General features: G+C 47.9%; 1 protein-coding gene across 2 annotated transcripts; it reads right to left on the bottom strand.

Moving 5' to 3' along the window:
* Positions 1–437: 437 nt before the first annotated feature.
* LOC122391544 (forkhead box protein E1-like) lies at positions 438–16234 on the bottom strand. 2 transcript variants are annotated; one of them, XM_043385582.1, is made up of 8 exons: positions 15983–16234; positions 15402–15515; positions 10345–10596; positions 7654–7778; positions 5619–5816; positions 4908–5173; positions 3399–4496; positions 438–1459 (listed from the first exon to the last, which is right to left on the bottom strand). In XM_043385582.1, exons 2-6 carry the CDS (start codon positions 15469–15471, stop codon positions 4913–4915), a joined length of 906 nt encoding a protein of 301 aa, XP_043241517.1. In that variant the 5' UTR covers positions 15472–15515; positions 15983–16234; the 3' UTR covers positions 438–1459; positions 3399–4496; positions 4908–4912. The 2 variants fall into 2 exon arrangements, with proteins under 2 accessions (XP_043241517.1, XP_043241518.1); XM_043385583.1 differs by having other exon boundaries at positions 4893–5173; positions 15983–16216.
* Between the last annotated feature and the right edge of the window lie 369 nt (positions 16235–16603).

Consider the following 16603-nt stretch of genomic DNA (forward strand, 5'->3'; position numbering starts at 1 on the left):
TCCTTCGACCTATTTACGAGCCTGACGTAGCAAAAGTACCCAGTCCCCTGTCAATGAATAGACAATGTCCTCAATGACCTTTGGCGTCAAATACAGGAAGGCCCGACCTTGGCGCGTGCCGAGCCGAGAACTTGACACGGATAAAGCCTGTCCAACAGAGACCTGTCAAACTATAGAGGGGAGATAGAATGTCATCACTCCATACAAGGCGAGCTTAGAGAACAATCGCGGAAGGACGTGCAAAACTGAACTGGCACAAGGCCCCGCTATCGATATGTGCCATCTTTACTTCCTACAGATCGATGAGCTTTTCAGTGGTGGATGCGCTTCCAGAATAAGTGAGACTCCAGTGCAAGTAATCTTAGGAAAATAAGTAACCACAAGATGTCATACAACCTCAGTCCTCAACGTTCTGGTGACTCAGTCATAAGTCGTCATCATAACATGCTTTGTATTGCAAAACGGCGTAACATTTCGGCAAAATGGCCTATCAGTTGCCGTATAAATTGTTGCTCCCACACGCATAACACCCTCGCTGAGTAACATGATGTCATAACAACACACACACGTAGGATCACACACAAACACAGTGATTGCACGCTAGCCAATACAGGCGAAAGGTCACCACACAGCGACTTCTCAGTGTAGCGCCCCGGGGGCATCTTCCAGAGTGACCTCTGACCCCAGATCTGACCCCGTGCGGCCCGCAGAGGGGTGAAAGAGACGGGCCTACGTGGTGGAAGCTCACATTGGGTGAATCGCGTGGGGTGAGATCCGATAGCCCACATATTCGGCTGACGCCTGCCCTGCCCCTGTGTTTCGACTGGCACCCAAAACACCTGCCCCTCTCAACCACACAAAAGGGTAGCAACAGACAAGCAGCAGACAAGCACACGCTAGCTATTGATATGGGTGATGACACTAGCCGCGTATCGTCTTCAGTCATTCGCCAGGTCACCAGCCATTCTAACGGTTACTTTTTGGTGATTGCCCGTAAATTCTGCCTTCGACCATATGCCGACAATTACCTTAAAATTCACCAAGAAGCGCCAGTCGATATTTACTATCGTTTCTTTCAGTACCCAAAGTTTATTAGGAAAGAGATATGTTCACCTGAACAAGATCCACTCGCTGTTTTTACGATGTCGCAAGACGTCGGTGCCCGCCAACCAGTTCCGACTACGGTGTTTCGAAGACTGAGAGGGGAACCCCCGTTTGCCATCCCCACTTGTGAGTGTGGCCGCGCTGTGTCTCTCCGACGAACCTGAGAGAGGAACCCCCGTCTGCCATCCCCACTTGCGACCGCGCTGTGTCGCCCCAGGCAGCCAATGGGATGGCATGCCGATGTTACTGCATGCTGCTGTGCCTCCTGGCCACTATTCCCGAGTGTTTTACAGATGGTGTTGATGATGCTCGTATAGCTTTTGAGTCGGGTTGACGAGGCTGAGTGATGATGTAACTGAAACATAAGAAAATAATCGTCAGCATCGAGCACGACCAACATGCGCCGCTTTCATACCAAACAACGAAGCTCGTTAAAAAAGAAAATGTAATATTTGCTAAACATAAAAAGATAAGATAAGGATAAAAATAAAATAAAAGATAATATAAAGATAAAAAGCAAGAAAGCATCGAAGTTATGAACTAATTAAATATTTTCGGCCGACGGCCACATTTTAGAGTAGCTTTGCATTATACGCTTCATTGGATGTCGGTAGCTCAAATATTCAGCGTAAAATGCTGAAATACTGACGAATCGTGACTCATGAAACCTGCATGCATGTGGAGGTATACAGTACTGAGGCAAAACTCCACTACATCCATCATTTGTGTCATTTTTAACATGTTTCCATGGGTAACGCGTTTAAAATCTGCAAGAGGCAGCCATTCACTTTCACTGGAGGAGCAGTTATGTGATTCCAAGGGTAGCGATAAACACAAATGCCTCTTCTACAAGTTTGTCACACCGTTATTAAAGTACACCCCGGCAATTTTCACACAGTGCAATCAGGCCAGTGTGGTTTTGGAAATTACACGGATGAATACGAGCTGCTCTTTTCACAATCGTATGGGAATTCCCAAGCTAATCGCTGGCGGAAGGACAACTGACTCCAAGCAGCACCACGCTAGTGCAGACCCATGCACAAACTCGTTCTAATGCACATACACAAGGGTTGCGGTTACTTTCTTTCCAGTTTACTTTAGCATGGTTGTTGCGACATCCTTTCAAAAAACATTATTTCAATAGGCACAATAATTCATCTCACATAGCTGCTCGAGGAAGGTACACACAATAATTACATTGAATTAGTGTACATTGAATCAGAAAGACAGTGCAGGATGAACGCAAAGCCAAAATAATAGTGATTAAAAGCAAGGACAAATGAAATTCACTGGAGTGACAAAAGCCTACAGGCATCAACAACGAAGCAGCTAGAAAAAAGCAGTACAAGAGGCGTTGAGGTTTCGCATAATGTCTGCAGAATGGATCTCAACACCTGCGTTTCACCGTGGGACCATGGCTCTGCGGTTCAGCTGGGCACATTTGACTAAACCGTCAGACGAGTTGAACTACGCAGCGCTCACTGCAGCATGTAGTAAACGATGCCAACCAGCAACTCCGAATTTTACACAGCGGTTCAGAGATATTGTTTGTAATTTGGCACTTCAATAAAAGTTCGGAGATAAAGTGACATCAGCCTCGCACTGTTAGGTCATGGCTGGTTTGCAGCTAAACGCCAAATATGACAGCAAAATTAAAACAATTTACAAATCTTATAGGGATCGAGACTGTCAGTGCCGTTTGCTTAGTGTGATTTGAGCGTAACACCATCCGCCAAACAAGACTTGCTCTAACAACCTTCATAGCAGATCAGTAACCCAGCTCTTCCTTCACCGCAATTCCATTAGTGTTGAGGTTGGCCTTACTTAGTTGCGAACTATTCCAGACTGAATTTAATCACGGCACCTGCTCAGCTGTATAGGAACTGAGATCCCTATTTAATAACAATTAAAATTTCCGATATTTCCCGTGTGAAACTAATTACGTACCAATGTGATTGATGTATTTAGTGATCCACGGACATTTACCATGAGTGAATGCAACTGACCATGGTTTGGCTACTCAACTTTACAATAATGTATAACCTCGCGTGAAGAAGATCATAAGAATAAGATGGGCACGATTTTCCCTTTTGCGACTGTCCATCGAAACGCACACACTTGAATAGTACTTCCTTGCAAGGATATCATATATCCAGCCATTGCATTGACGGTAGGTATGTGTATGAGCGCATGCCTGACCCCATCCTATATTCAGCAGTACACATAATTTAAGGACGTCCTCCTCTAAACTACCCACCACCAATTCCCTCCTCCATACCCACCAATTCCCTCACCTGTTCAATGAAGATGCAGGTCGGTCGGCTGGCGGTGAAATATCTCCCCAGATGCCTCTCTTCTTGAACACAGACACGGCGATCTCAGAGACCACGGGAGGCCACAGACGAAAGGGGAGGTCGGGTTCTGATCCAGACGTCTGCCATCGACGAAAGCTGGATTTCCAGTGGAGGTGACGCTTTGACCCAGGAGTTTTACGCCTCAAGAGGAGCGTTGAGTCGACAGACGGGGCCTGACTCTGTGCGAAGTGTATCCGCCTCTTCCAGGCTGGCAACAAAGTCGGGCAGCTGACCATCACTGAAGCGAATGAAGAAGAATTGAGAGGCAGCTGTTCTTCTCGGTAGTCAGGGTCAGAGCGGACCCCACTCTGGTAGGCACTCGAGTGCTCCATCTCAGCCGTCCGCTGCCTGCACTAGGCACTCCTGGGCACTCAGGGTCACTGATCTAGACTATACTTATGAACACTCCCGGTAACACTCTGACACTCCGTCATCTGGGGTAGACCACAATTCCACGACACTGCCACTGTGGCAAAACGCTGCTCCCCAGCCCTCCTGAAACTCTTTGCTGCACTCCAAGGGGTCACTCACACCACACTCCGCCACGGCACTCCTCGGGGCACTCCTAAAGACACCGCAGCACTCCGGGGCACTCATCACAGCCGAATCCAATGGCCAATCTCGGCAGTAGACTCGCCTCTCCTCGCAACACCATGGCGATATGACTAGCGGGTGAACGCAGTGACTAGCGAGCAGACCACCTCTGACCAGCGAGCGGTCCAGATAGACTCGCAGAAGGCCTTCAGCGGCCGGTAGTCACCAGCTCACGCTCTCAATGACCAGACTGGAGGTTGCACTTGGTTACACCATGTCAGGGCGAGCCGAGAGGCCAGCAATGTCAGATATGTGCTGTGTGTGCTTTGGATGAGTCGTCACCCTGTACTGGTCTCCAGTCGTCATCCGCTAGTGACCCCGGCGCACAGCCGATGACGCCGATGACGCTAGTGGCGGCTGATGACGGCAGGCGATGACGCTTGGTGACCAGTTAAAGGGGTCTCCGGGGGCAGTCAGCCCAACGCAACAAGAAGCCAGCGACACCTGCGGAAAGACGGCTACGTTTGAGCGCCAAGGCATCGCAAAAACCATGAACTTCAATGTAGAATTTGAGTCACAACAAACACAATCGTCGCTAAGGCAGCTGATAATGACCTCGTCCTTACTCACCAGCACGTATGCAATCAACATAAGCATTTAAGAATCATGGAAAGCACGCTTTATGAAATTATTCGATGCATTCTTGCTTCGTTATCAAACCCACACTTAATCGATGCATCAACGCATCCTTTCATTGAACAATAACACGGAAGAATGACGCCCTAACATAACACATTGATATGCCGGCGACTCTCACAGGGTTCAATCCCTATGACCCTCCCTACCCGGCTACCCATCCCACCCACCACTTCACTCCCAAACCCCACCAGCACCCCTCACCTCTCTCGCTCGCACCTCTGTCACGTTTTGGTGGCCAGTTTGACCCTCCTCCTCCCCACACCCGCCGCCGCGGAGGAGGGGCTCTCTGCCGCGTAGTTGTGGTCCTCCTGCCAGGCGGGTTTGGCGGGCCTCCAGAGCTCCTCAGCGCCGAGCCGCCGGCGCACGCCGTCGGCGAGTCGGCGCTCTCCCTCGACCGTCACAGTCCAGGGTCGGGAGAGCGGGCCGCCGCCCGACAGACGTCGGAAGAACGGGCTGGCGAACAGCGCCTGCTCCAGACACGTCTGAAAGCGGCAGGGGATGGGTTAGATCGTGTGCGTACCTTACACAAAATCAGCTACACAGGCCTTACGCGCCCTAATTTGTTACGGGTTCATGCATCGTGGAATGGCGGCGGATCACAGCTGGTCCAGCAGCTGGTCCCTTGTTGTTACGAATCACATGTTACGAATCACCTGACCAGACACATCAGTCAACTACAGTGAAAGAGCATGGCTAGTGGCTATCATTGAGTGAAAAGCAGCAAACAAAACCGCGTAGAAGCAGCACTTGCATACTAGTTTCTCATTACCAGGCTTCATGCATCTAGTTGTCTGTCGTCATCAATGAAACACGTTTTTCGTACGATAAATAGTTAGGTAGGTCTTAGGAGATCAAAGTAAAATCATATCAGCACCCAAACCCCTTATCTACCCATTGCCTCTGCCAAGTCCCTCGGTCCATCCTCACCTGTAATCGCTGTTCGTGCTGCCGATAGAAGGGATACACCTGTCTGACGAACTGAGCCGCCAGCCGAGCCGTCAGGCGCCGGTCAGGAGACGAACAGATGGCCAGCGCGGCCAGCTCCTCAAAGGTATACGGCGGCCGACGGTCGACGTCCGTCCAACCCAGGCTGGCCACCAGGCGCGGCAGGACGGAGGCGGGGGTCTGAGGGAAGACAGGAAGGGGGTCAGTGTAGACAGACTGGCCACCAGGCGCGGTAGGACGGAGGCGGGGGTCTGAGGGAAGACAGGAGGGGGTCAGTATAGAGAGATGGTCGCATTACTCTACAGAAGTCCGCCATACTGCTGCGTTTGTTAGTAATGAACATTGAACAATGAAGCAATTGCCTTTAGTCGCTGACTGGCGGAGGATACATTGTGTGTAGTGAAAGTGACCCTTGGGAGTGTAATTTTTGCCCCCGGCCGCGCCGCAGGCAAACAAAACATGTTTCAAACTGCTAGACCCCAGTGTTCTATGAAGCTAAACGAGTATCTGAACAGCTGCTATGGTAATTATTGATGTTTGTGGAGGGAAAGGCAAACTGCAAAGTGCATATTCCATCGCCGCTTATCTATCTATGTCATGGCCAAGTAAACGTAATGTCACACACACTGACACAGTTCCATTTAATAAGCTGTCGTGTGTACTGTGTTGCAAACAGACAGCATGCTTTCGCAAGCTTTCTTCGAACGTGCAACGCCCAGGCAATACCCAAAAACAAAGAAGCAAGAATGATACGTCAGCTAAATTTCCATTACGCATATAACTACAAACCATGATGGATTTCACCCTCATGTGACCTATACTCAGTCGTATCAAACCGTGCAATCTTTGACACAGTTCGCCCCGATACTCGCCCCATGCCCACCCCGTCTGTCCTGTATCACACAAACACAGCACGATAAGCCGCTACACACGTCACCACGCGGGTAGTAAGAGCAAACTCCATATCGACCACCCAAACATGCACCGATACACGTCAGCAGTACGGCGCGGTTCAAGGTTCTGCTATTGGGGCTAGACGGCAAATCAGATGCCCTGTCCCTGACCGAGTCCAAAAGTCCGATGCTGGTCAGGGAATTCCACTTTTCTCCTTTGTTTCTTTACTTCTCTATCCAGAGGCCCATCTTTGGTTTGCTTCACCCCTCTGTCCAGATTCCAGATATCATTTCATCCTTTCGTATTTTTTCTGAGCTGCTCCAAGCTTATCACCATATTTACAGCAGCACCATATTTACACCAACAGGTAGACGAGGAAAAAAAGGAAAAAGGAAACATCTACTATAGGAAGAAAAAGAATACATCGGTCGAGTGAAAAACATTCGGGTAAGTCATGGCCCTAAGAAAGGTCAGACACGTGAAATAGCACACGGAGCAACGCAGAGTAGTTATGTCCATGCGAGTGTCTATAAAACAACAGGCAGCTGGACATTCTTAGGGGGTTCTAGTCTTCGCTCCCCAAAATAGGGATGACAGGTATTTCGAAAAGGGCTGGTCGGGATCCGTCCGAACTCACCAGGAAGGCCAGAGAAGCAGGCAGAGAGCACGGACGTCAGGAAATGCGACGTCATCAGGATAGGAAGGTGACGTCATCAGGACCAGAGTATGACGTCAGCAGAAATATAGAACGGAACAGGAGCGGAGCGGAGATGACAGTCTGAACTCTGAGGGAGACGAGCACACGTAAGGTATTAAGGATGCAAAATCGAGGATGAGGATACATAGAGGCATATAAAAATAAGCACGAATAGAAAGAAAACAAAGCAAACAAATATCAGAAGCATATTCAATTCACGGATAATTCATGGGAAATGACCGTCAGCTGACTACAATAATAGCCCAGACGAAGTGTAAATAAGCCAGTGGCGATCAACACAGATTTCGTGAGCCATAAATGCACCAAAGGCATCCTTCGTCTCCTTTCCATGAACATTTGAAAATGTCAAAGAAAACCACTACCCCTTTCTCCTCCCAAGCACATTTGACCATGGTCCCCACGTACCAGGTCCGTGTACTCGTTGGTATCCGTATCCGGACTGTCCGGGTCCGGGTCCGGGTCCGGGTCCTCGCCGGTATCCACGGTGTAGTAGTAGGCGCTCAGCCAGCCATCCAGGTCTCCGTCCACATCTGGTGGAATACAGAGGGACGGTGACGAATTGACGGCGAGGATCGACAAGAAAGAATAGGGATCTGGGCAATTTATGGTGCATACAATTTCTCTATGGAATCACTATGCTGAAAGAAACGGGGGAAGAAAGATAGAAAAGTTGTTTTTAAAGTTCTTGAAAAAGACGCTCTTGAAGGGTGAGATTAACGTGAAAGAATTGAAGTGAAAATCAACGGGTGACAGGCCGGGCGGATTGACAAGTGACCGAACTTACCAACTTGCGGCTGGCAAATTATCAATTTCAGTTTACTGGCAACGAGAGCGCAACCAATAATCTCTTTAGAATTGGGGAGTGGGAACAGCGATTCGCAATGCACGCCGGACGGTACACGCAGACAGCGTTGGTATGACAAAATGTCAAAATTGACTTCCTCCAACATTCAATAATCATAAGTCAGCGGAAAGATCGCAAAAGGTGATTCCCACTTTATCGCACCTATCAGGCACGGGGATCCACATGGCGATAGTAACGCCACTCGGTCACAGCGGCCGAGTGTGAAACTAAACCTCGCTGACGCTGCGGAATACTCTATAAACAGCGTGGTGCGATTGCGCCGGGACCGGCGCGAGTAAATCCGCCTACCACCGCCCACCACACACGGCAGCGTGGTGGAGGTGATGCAAACTAGAACGATAATCTGAACCCCGAAACAGATAAAAAAAAAAAAATGATCCAGAATGTACCGTGATTGGAGATTATTTATAAACATTAAAGGGACCCTCCCACCTTCAAAAAAGTTAATGAATTGGCACGAAAGTGATGTCGCTCGGTTCAGAAAGAGCGAAAACGAATATCTACCAAATTTCATCGAAAAATATTCACCGGTTTTCAAGATATTAGACTTTTACTTTTGTTTACTTTTTGGGATCTCCGCTGTTCCTAGCGACTTTATTTGAAAGTGCGGCATTTGTTGCGCGCAAAGCAGCATATACCACCGCGTGCTACCAAACGTTTTAGTAAAAGATTTAAAAATCGTTAGATCTCCGCTGACGTCACAAATTCTAAGGGGGCATACCAATGCACTAGCCCCTTAGAATCCGAAAACTGCAAGTTTGAAATTCCATATCTCCGAATTAACACGCGCAGTGGAAGGGTTGCGAGTACTACGCCCAGTGGAAGGGGGGGGGGGCGGATGTCGCCCCCCCCCCTAAGATCTCAGCTCCCACTGGAGGCTCCAGTTTACTAGAAAGTAAAAAAACTTTCTAAACTAAAAAGACGAAATAAAAAGAAAACTAGAAAGACGAAATTTGGAGGGTAGGTGGGGGCCATGAGGAACTCTGTTGTGTGTGAATTTAATGACCCTAGGTCAATATCTTCAAGGTCAAATGAGGTCAAATGTGGTCAAATCTGCCATATTAGCGACTTTTTTGCGTTTACACGCCGATAACTCAAAAACTTACCGGCCGATTTTTTTAAATCTTTCACTATACGAAAGAGCAAACATTTTTGAGTATGTATGGTGAATTTCTAGATAATCCAACAATAAATATGGCAGTTAGAAGCCTGCTAAGGGTAAGATGTCGCCGGCTGAAGCGGCATCGGCCGACGCGGGAAACGCGGCAATCACAATTTTGTGTTTACACACTCATAACTCAAGTTGTTACCGGCCGATTTTCAAAATTCTTTGACCATATGATTGCCTGTACATTTCTCATTCTTCTCACCGAATTTGACGCGAATCTAATATAATCAGCGGTAAGGAGCGCGATGTAAAGACGGAACCGTCCCGCCCCGGCACAGTCTACAATTCAGGCGGCGCGTAACGGCTAGCGCCGGCCGCCGCGCCGCCGCGCCGCCGCGGCGGCAGGATGTTTGACTTTACACCGCTATTACTAGAAAAGTTGTGAACCGATTTTCTTACTTCTTGCATGAGAAGATCCGCAATTCAATTCTGGACAGGTAGCCGAAATTTCACATTGATATTATGCTTGCGGCGCGAGTTATTGGCGAAAAACAGGAGGGGTGGGCGAAATCCGCCCCCCCCCCCCTTCCACTGCGCGTGTTAAAGCATTTGTCGATGTTGTGAGTGCCCAAACCGGTATTTGCAGGCCATGGCCACCACTTTGGCTATCTCAACTCAAAACTAATGTTAAGGTGGGAGTGTCCCTTTAAACTTATTCGGATTTAGCATTGGAGAAACATTTACCGAACTAGCGCAGGAACACGATTTATGAGTAAGAATGCTGGATTTTAGTCCTACCGCTTCAGAAATCAAAACGAATCAATACTGTGATTTACCAGAAACAGCTTGATGAGCCTAAGACAATCAGACAACAGGCTGAGCAAAAGTCTTGGATCTTCTGAAATGTAAAGGGTACCGCAACAATTATGGTCAGATTGTGTTACCTCTTGAAGCCAGGACATTGTTGAGGGCCTTGCCAAGCTCATCCAAGTATGAAGGCAGGCTACTGGTGTAGTCATTTTCACGCTTAAATCAAGATTTATCGCGTGCATTCACTAGGTACCGTGCCACTTATATATCAATTTCTCCTCCAATCCAAACACCTTCCCCATCCACTTCTCACCTTCTACCTCCTCCTCCTCCTCGTCCTCTCCCTCCTCATCCTCCTCCATCCTCCCATGGAGCCGCTCCTCCACACTCCTTTCCTCGTCACTGGTCTGTAGACACGCCAGCTGTCCGAACTGGTCTGATGACGCATCAGGATCGTACTGGTCCGGTGACGTCTCGGGATCGTACTGGTCTTCGCCGCCGTGGTCGGGCCGCAGGTCCAGGAATGACCACTGGTCCCCTGTCTCGATCCCGCTCTGGGCCATCGCTGCGGGCAAAGGGGGCAACTGTTTATTCCTGAATTCCTTGAAATGGGTGGTGCTTGCATCCCATAGGCGTAGGAACGTTTTCGAAAGTGGGGGGGCCAGGGTCCCAGAGATCCAAAACCTAACCTACCCCCAAAATCCGATTTCTACTCGGATTTCGGCCACTTTGTTTTCGCAAACATGCTCAGAGGTAAAAAAAAAATAGAGACAAAAAAAAGAAAAAAATTGGTTGAAATTTCAGGGAGTCTCCACTCTCCCGTCCATAAACTCAAACTGATGGACGCGTTCCCCTGTCCTCCGCAGCCGTTGGCACCCATGCAAATTCCAGAGGCATCCAGCAACTTTTTCATTACGAGCAAGCGTGAAACGTGCAAAGCGAGTCTTTTCAATATACCTATAAAAATCAGCATGAACGGCCCAGCTAGGCTCAGCCAGGCCTATAACGTTTTAACCCTCGCCCGTAAACGGCGATCTGCCACCTTCGCCCATGCAGGGGGGGGGGTTGGTGCGACCCCCCCTTGGCGTTTGAAAACGGAGCGTCGTAGAGCTTAGCGGAAAAGACCAACGGATTGCTCTCGCCGAGATCTCGCGATTGGTGGTATATTTTTTGGTCCTAGGTAAACATTTGACCTACTTTTGACCAGTCAAAGGTCAAATTTTCGGAAAAATAGACTTTTTTCAACTTTCCGCGGCGATTGCGGCAAAACGGTGGGAGATATCGACTTGAAACCTTCACTATCGTGTTCCTTGATCAATTCTCTATCGTTTGGTATGTATTTCGTTTCCCTAGCTCTAAAAATGGCGCGTTGGGAGCGCCGGAAGTCGGCAAGGTCACAGTCGGCGGCAGAAATTCGAAAAATCAAAATTTAAATTTTTGAAATCTGATTGTATTTTTGGATTTGGGAGGTCCATTTGCTCCCTATAGAAGCTAATATTGCTGCATATTCCCATTGAAGTGACAAGAATTAGCAAAATAGTGGTTCGGGCGCTTTTTAAAAATAGTACCGGACGCTGTTCCTCTTGTGACGTCATAGCTCCGTGACCTGACCTGACCCGGTCAAGTTTCTTATACCATATGATAGCCAATACTTGCCCCAACATGCATGGGAAGTTTCATCACGATCCATCAACCGATGTCCGTACCACCGGCAGGAAACCTCGGGCGTTGGCACTCAGTTTGTGAAAATCCGGCCGGAGGCTGTTCCCTTTGTGACGTCATAACTCCGTGACCTGACATGACCCGGTCAAATTTTTTTTTATCAAAAGATGCGCAAGGTTTGCCCCATAAGGTACCCAAAATTTGGGGGCGCTGCGCGCCGCCGTTTTTGCACTATTTCCGAAAAACCTCAGGGGGGGGGGGGTTGCACCAACCCCCCCCCCCTACATGGGCGAGGGTTAAGAGGTTTTATATCAGCGACCACTGCAACTGGGCTGATTGACTTTCACTTATCAGAGGCCGGTGTGGGACTTTTAGACGGTCTGGGCCTTCAGAGGCCAGTTTAACCCTCCACGGCCCGGTCCTATAGGTTTTCTACATACGCGCTGGCCGAGGGGGCGGGGGGCGGGTACGACCCCCCTCGCCGTTTCGCCCCAGGTGGAGCTAGCGCGTCGCGGTAAAACGAGCGTGTGCGCCGTTACGAGACGCAGAGATCGATACCCGATTTTATGGTCCTAGGTCAACCAGTGACCTCTGACACCGTTCCGTGCTTCTATCCTCAGGATACTGAAATCCTTCTCCTCCACACCGCAACCCCCTCCGGGCTGGACAGGCAACTTTATCTCATGCGGGCTGCTCCCTTGGAGCGGCACCGCTGCTCCCGAGGGAGCGCACCCCGTAGCCGGGTGCAGTGGGTGCCTTGGGGCTGGGTGGCCTGTCCTCTGGACGGGCTCAGCCCCGGCGACTCACTAGGGTGCCTGCCCAGACCAATGTCTCCCCCTATGTATAACCTATCATCCTTCCGACTCTGAAATGGTCTCATTGGACTGAAAGGGCCTAACCCAACAAAACAAACAAAAACCGGTGACCTCTGAGGTCAGGTCAAGTGCCTTAAGGCACGGTTCCGTTTTTGAATAACTTCGCAAAAAATGGCCGCAGAGCCGCGATTTTGCCAGCATCGTGTTCGCCTCTCTCAGGCGCGTCGAATGATATACTTTTTGTTTGGGTGAGGTAAACTTAGGGTGTTGACCTCGGGTCACGGTCAGGTCGGCGTCCCCAGGTCACGAAATTGGTCGAAGGAGGTCATGTCGCATATCATTCGATTCGGCAGGTCTTCTTGAGTCCATAGGTGGCTTTCCCGACTCGCTAGCTCAATTTGATCGGTACCTAGTTATTGACGAAAAACTCTTATTTCCACACACTTATTTCACACTCTCTTATCACACTCTCTTAACCCGCGCCCTGGTGTGGGTCTGAGCCACCTTCGCCCTGGTGGGGGGGGGGGGGGCCAAAATGACCCCCCCCCCGTCTAACTCGAAAACGAAGAGGGCTAGGAAGACGCGGAAAAAAGCAAACGAAAGCCCATAACAAGTACGTTCGAAAGTATTTCGGTCATTTTTTCGCTAAGGTCAATATTGAGGTCGCTAGAGGTCATCATAGGTCAAATTTCAGTGTTTTCGGTGTTGCCGGACATATTCCGCTGTAGCTCGGAAACTAGAAGAGCTAGAGAGCCGCGGAAAAAAGCAATCGATAGCTCTTTTCAAGCTCTTTCGCCAAGGTTCGTCAGATTTGACCTCAGCTCAACGGTTTGGCCTACAGAGGTCATGCAAGGTCAACTTGGCAAATTTCTTTGAAAATGTTTTTTAACTATAGCATGCATTCACGAGAAAATAGAGAAACGATTCATGCACCATCGTGCTTGGCTCGTCGAGACGCGTCGAATGATATATAGTTTGACCTCGAAAGGTCATTTTGAAAATTTGACCTCAGGTCAAGGTCATGACCTTACCGAAATAGGTCATGCTGCATATCATTCGATCCGCATTGACGAGACAAACACGATAAACGTCGAACGGAGTCTTTATCTCTATTCAATAACAAGTAAGTGCAGAAAAACCGCTGGTGACCTCTGGTGACCAGGGAGATGACCTAGCGTGACCTCAGCGAGGTCACAAGCAAATGGTTTCACATGGGCTGTGATTTGCTGACCCAAGACACTTCAATAACGAAATATAGGAACAATCACGCCCGATTTAGCTGAAAAACAACTACTTTTCGATTCTCCCATTGACTTATAATGGGGAGCAGCGATGACCTGACCTGACCTTAGGTCACATTTATAAAAAATCCGAGATAGCCATTTTGTAGAGCTGGGTGACATCTTCAAGTACTGTAAATTTTACATCGATCGGATAAAAGCTGTGCCTTTGAGAGAGCTTTGAACTTTTTTAGAGGTGGTGTCAGTTTTGGTGACCTTGTGACCTGACCTGACCTGACCCGAACCCCCCAAAAAAGGACATGATGTAAAAATGTTGAATAAACAGCTATACAAAGTTTCAGGGCGCTAACTCAAGTGGTTTCTGAGTTATCGCTGAAAAACCACAGGGGGGGGGCCAAAATGGCCCCCCCCCCCACCAGGGCGAAGGTTAAACACACTCTTATTTCCAAAGGTACCCATGAACAAAAGGCAACCTTTCATTTGTAGCTAATTTTGAATGAAATTGGGAAAATTGTAGGTAGGGTAGGTGCATAGGTCCGTCCAGAAAAGGCAACCCTGGGATTTACATAATTCTCCACCCCTGTCAAGGTCGCATTAATCATGCAATATGTATATTCACCAGATACACACCCACCTTTTTCGCAAAAAAACTTCTTATATCCATCTCATTTCTAAATTCTACCTGACTCAAACCAGATCTTCATCTTAGTGCCTTGACCAGATCCACAAAACGAAACCGGTTGGCGCAATAAACATATCAGATATGTCTCTTCTGCGCTGAATTTGAAAATTTACGCGCTAAATCGCTAAACTGCTGCATGTTTTAGACGGTGTTAATTCTACCTGCAAAGCACAGATTATCCGTGACAGAAACGGCACCGTGGCACATCTTTTTGTGTTTAGTTGGTTGAATCGTGTTTAAAGTAAAGAGCGAATCTCAGACATTGGAGTGCTCTCAAAAGTGGGGGGCCACACACATTACTGGCCCCCCCACTCCAAAATGGTGGGGTGGCCGTGGCCCCCCTGGCCCCCCCGGTTCCTACGCCTATGTTGCATCCTGATATTCCAGGAAACAGAAATATCAGGAATATGAGGAGCCTTGTCCTTTACCTACCAATAATTGGTAAATTTAACTGAAACATGCTAGATACTTTTTTTTAGGTACTTATGGCAGAGGAAAAAGGGAAGAGGACTAATACATCAGCCAAGATTCCATTGAAGTGAGAGCGTTCGTAATGGAATATGAGTGGGAAGAATTTCATGCCTATTCATTTTTTTTTTGTATTTTGGCACGTAATTTATGCAATGGCTCCAACCAATTACAGACATCCTGAGGGCTGTTCAGGGGCCCTGTGTGCAGTCGGACCGCACACAGCCTCCAAGCTCCGCCCATTGTGTCCCTACGTCAGCCTTCCGTCACCGCACACAGCGATCGCTGTGGCCGGTCGGGACTGGCCACAGCGGACCGTCCACCACACGCAGCCGTGACGTCAGAGCCGCCTACCCATCCCCTACCCCCACGCCTGCTGCACACACCTCACACACCCACACTCAGCAGTTTGAGGTGCCCATCATGAACACCTCAGCTTTGGTATCTGAACCACTTGATGATATATAAGTTGGATCAATGAAGTTGTTAACAGTTGACTTACCCATTGCCAGAGGGTCATCCCCATAGCCAGCAAGGTGGGAGGGCTTAGCCTCCTCGTCGAAGCTCTCCATTGCCGGCCTGCAGGGATGTGTGGACGAAGGGCATCCAATGTATTCTGAAAAATGAAACATTTTGGCCATTGAGTGCTTAAAAAAAGTTATGAACCTTATTCATAAACCAAAATTCAGCAGTTTTATTCAGTAAAACCCAAGGGCTAAAAAACTGAAGGGGAAATAACCATGACAAGCATGGCACATGGCCAACAGCAATTTAATTTCAATCACATAAAAACATGGCATTGAATGGCTAATTTTTCATCAAAAACATAACTTCATCAGATGTGATAAGTCAATGTGTTTCAAAATCAATGTGTTTTGTGCAAGGCTATGTTTTGTGTAAGGGACATGTGGAATCGAAAATTTGCATCTCCAACTGGCGAATACGTCTCATGTGCGCCATTTCATAAAAAATCATATTTTACACCAAACAGGGTGTGAAATACCAATCATTCGTTACCATGGGCACTAGATGCAACAAATAAAAATCAATTTCAGCTAATATATTATCGAAGCACCAACCTACCTTACGGAAAAAGCGTGGTCGTAGGACTGCAACCTTCACGACTCGAAAACGTCTCTCCAAAAATGTCTCATAAATCGAGTCTCAACTCAATTCATTTGCTCGAGCGGCGACTTTATCTTGAGCCTGGGCGATTTTCCAACTGTAATAACGCCCACCGCAAAAACGGCTCTCTCTATCGTCTGGAGGTTTCGAAAGATGCTCTCCAGAGATGGCGCTAGTAAATTTGGCTGACATGACGTCATGCTAAAAAGTGATGGATTTTGTGAGAGCAAATGTAATAAAAGTTGAAAATTTTGTACTTTTGCTTAATTAAGAAAAAATAAATATACAATTGTTCAAAACAGCGTTTTCCTCATTCATCCTTCATTGTTTTAAGAGGAATATAGACAATTTAAATATTTTTTCTTGACCGCAATTCGCACACGCACTAAATTAAAAGCTGGAGTTTTGTGCGTTCGTAAATTGTGATTTGAGAAAATAAATTGACAATTATCTTTTGCACTTTTGCTTTACAATCATTTTTCAATGCAGATGAATGCATAAATTATTCAAAAATAGGCATATCTTTGAAATATTATGATTTTCCACAAGCAAATTTTCCCAAAAACTTGAACTACTTAC

The sequence above is a fragment of the Amphibalanus amphitrite genome, unplaced genomic scaffold (assembly GCF_019059575.1).
Source record: "Amphibalanus amphitrite isolate SeventyFive unplaced genomic scaffold, NRLGWU_Aamphi_draft 000443F_arrow, whole genome shotgun sequence".
Lineage (NCBI taxonomy): Eukaryota > Metazoa > Arthropoda > Thecostraca > Balanomorpha > Balanidae > Amphibalanus > Amphibalanus amphitrite.

What these genes read in the sequence shown, in the direction of transcription:
- LOC122391544 (XM_043385582.1), bottom strand. Translation starts at nt 15,471, where the DNA reads ATGGAGAGCTTCGACGAGGAGGCTAAGCCCTCCCACCTTGCTGGCTAT. An exon ending in GGAGGAGGAGGAGGTAGAAG is followed by an intron (nt 7,779 to 10,344) that starts GTGAGAAGTGGA and finishes GTATTCCACCAG; the next exon opens with ATGTGGACGGAGACCTGGAT. An exon ending in CCAACGAGTACACGGACCTG is followed by an intron (nt 5,817 to 7,653) that starts GTACGTGGGGAC and finishes GTCTTCCCTCAG; the next exon opens with ACCCCCGCCTCCGTCCTGCC.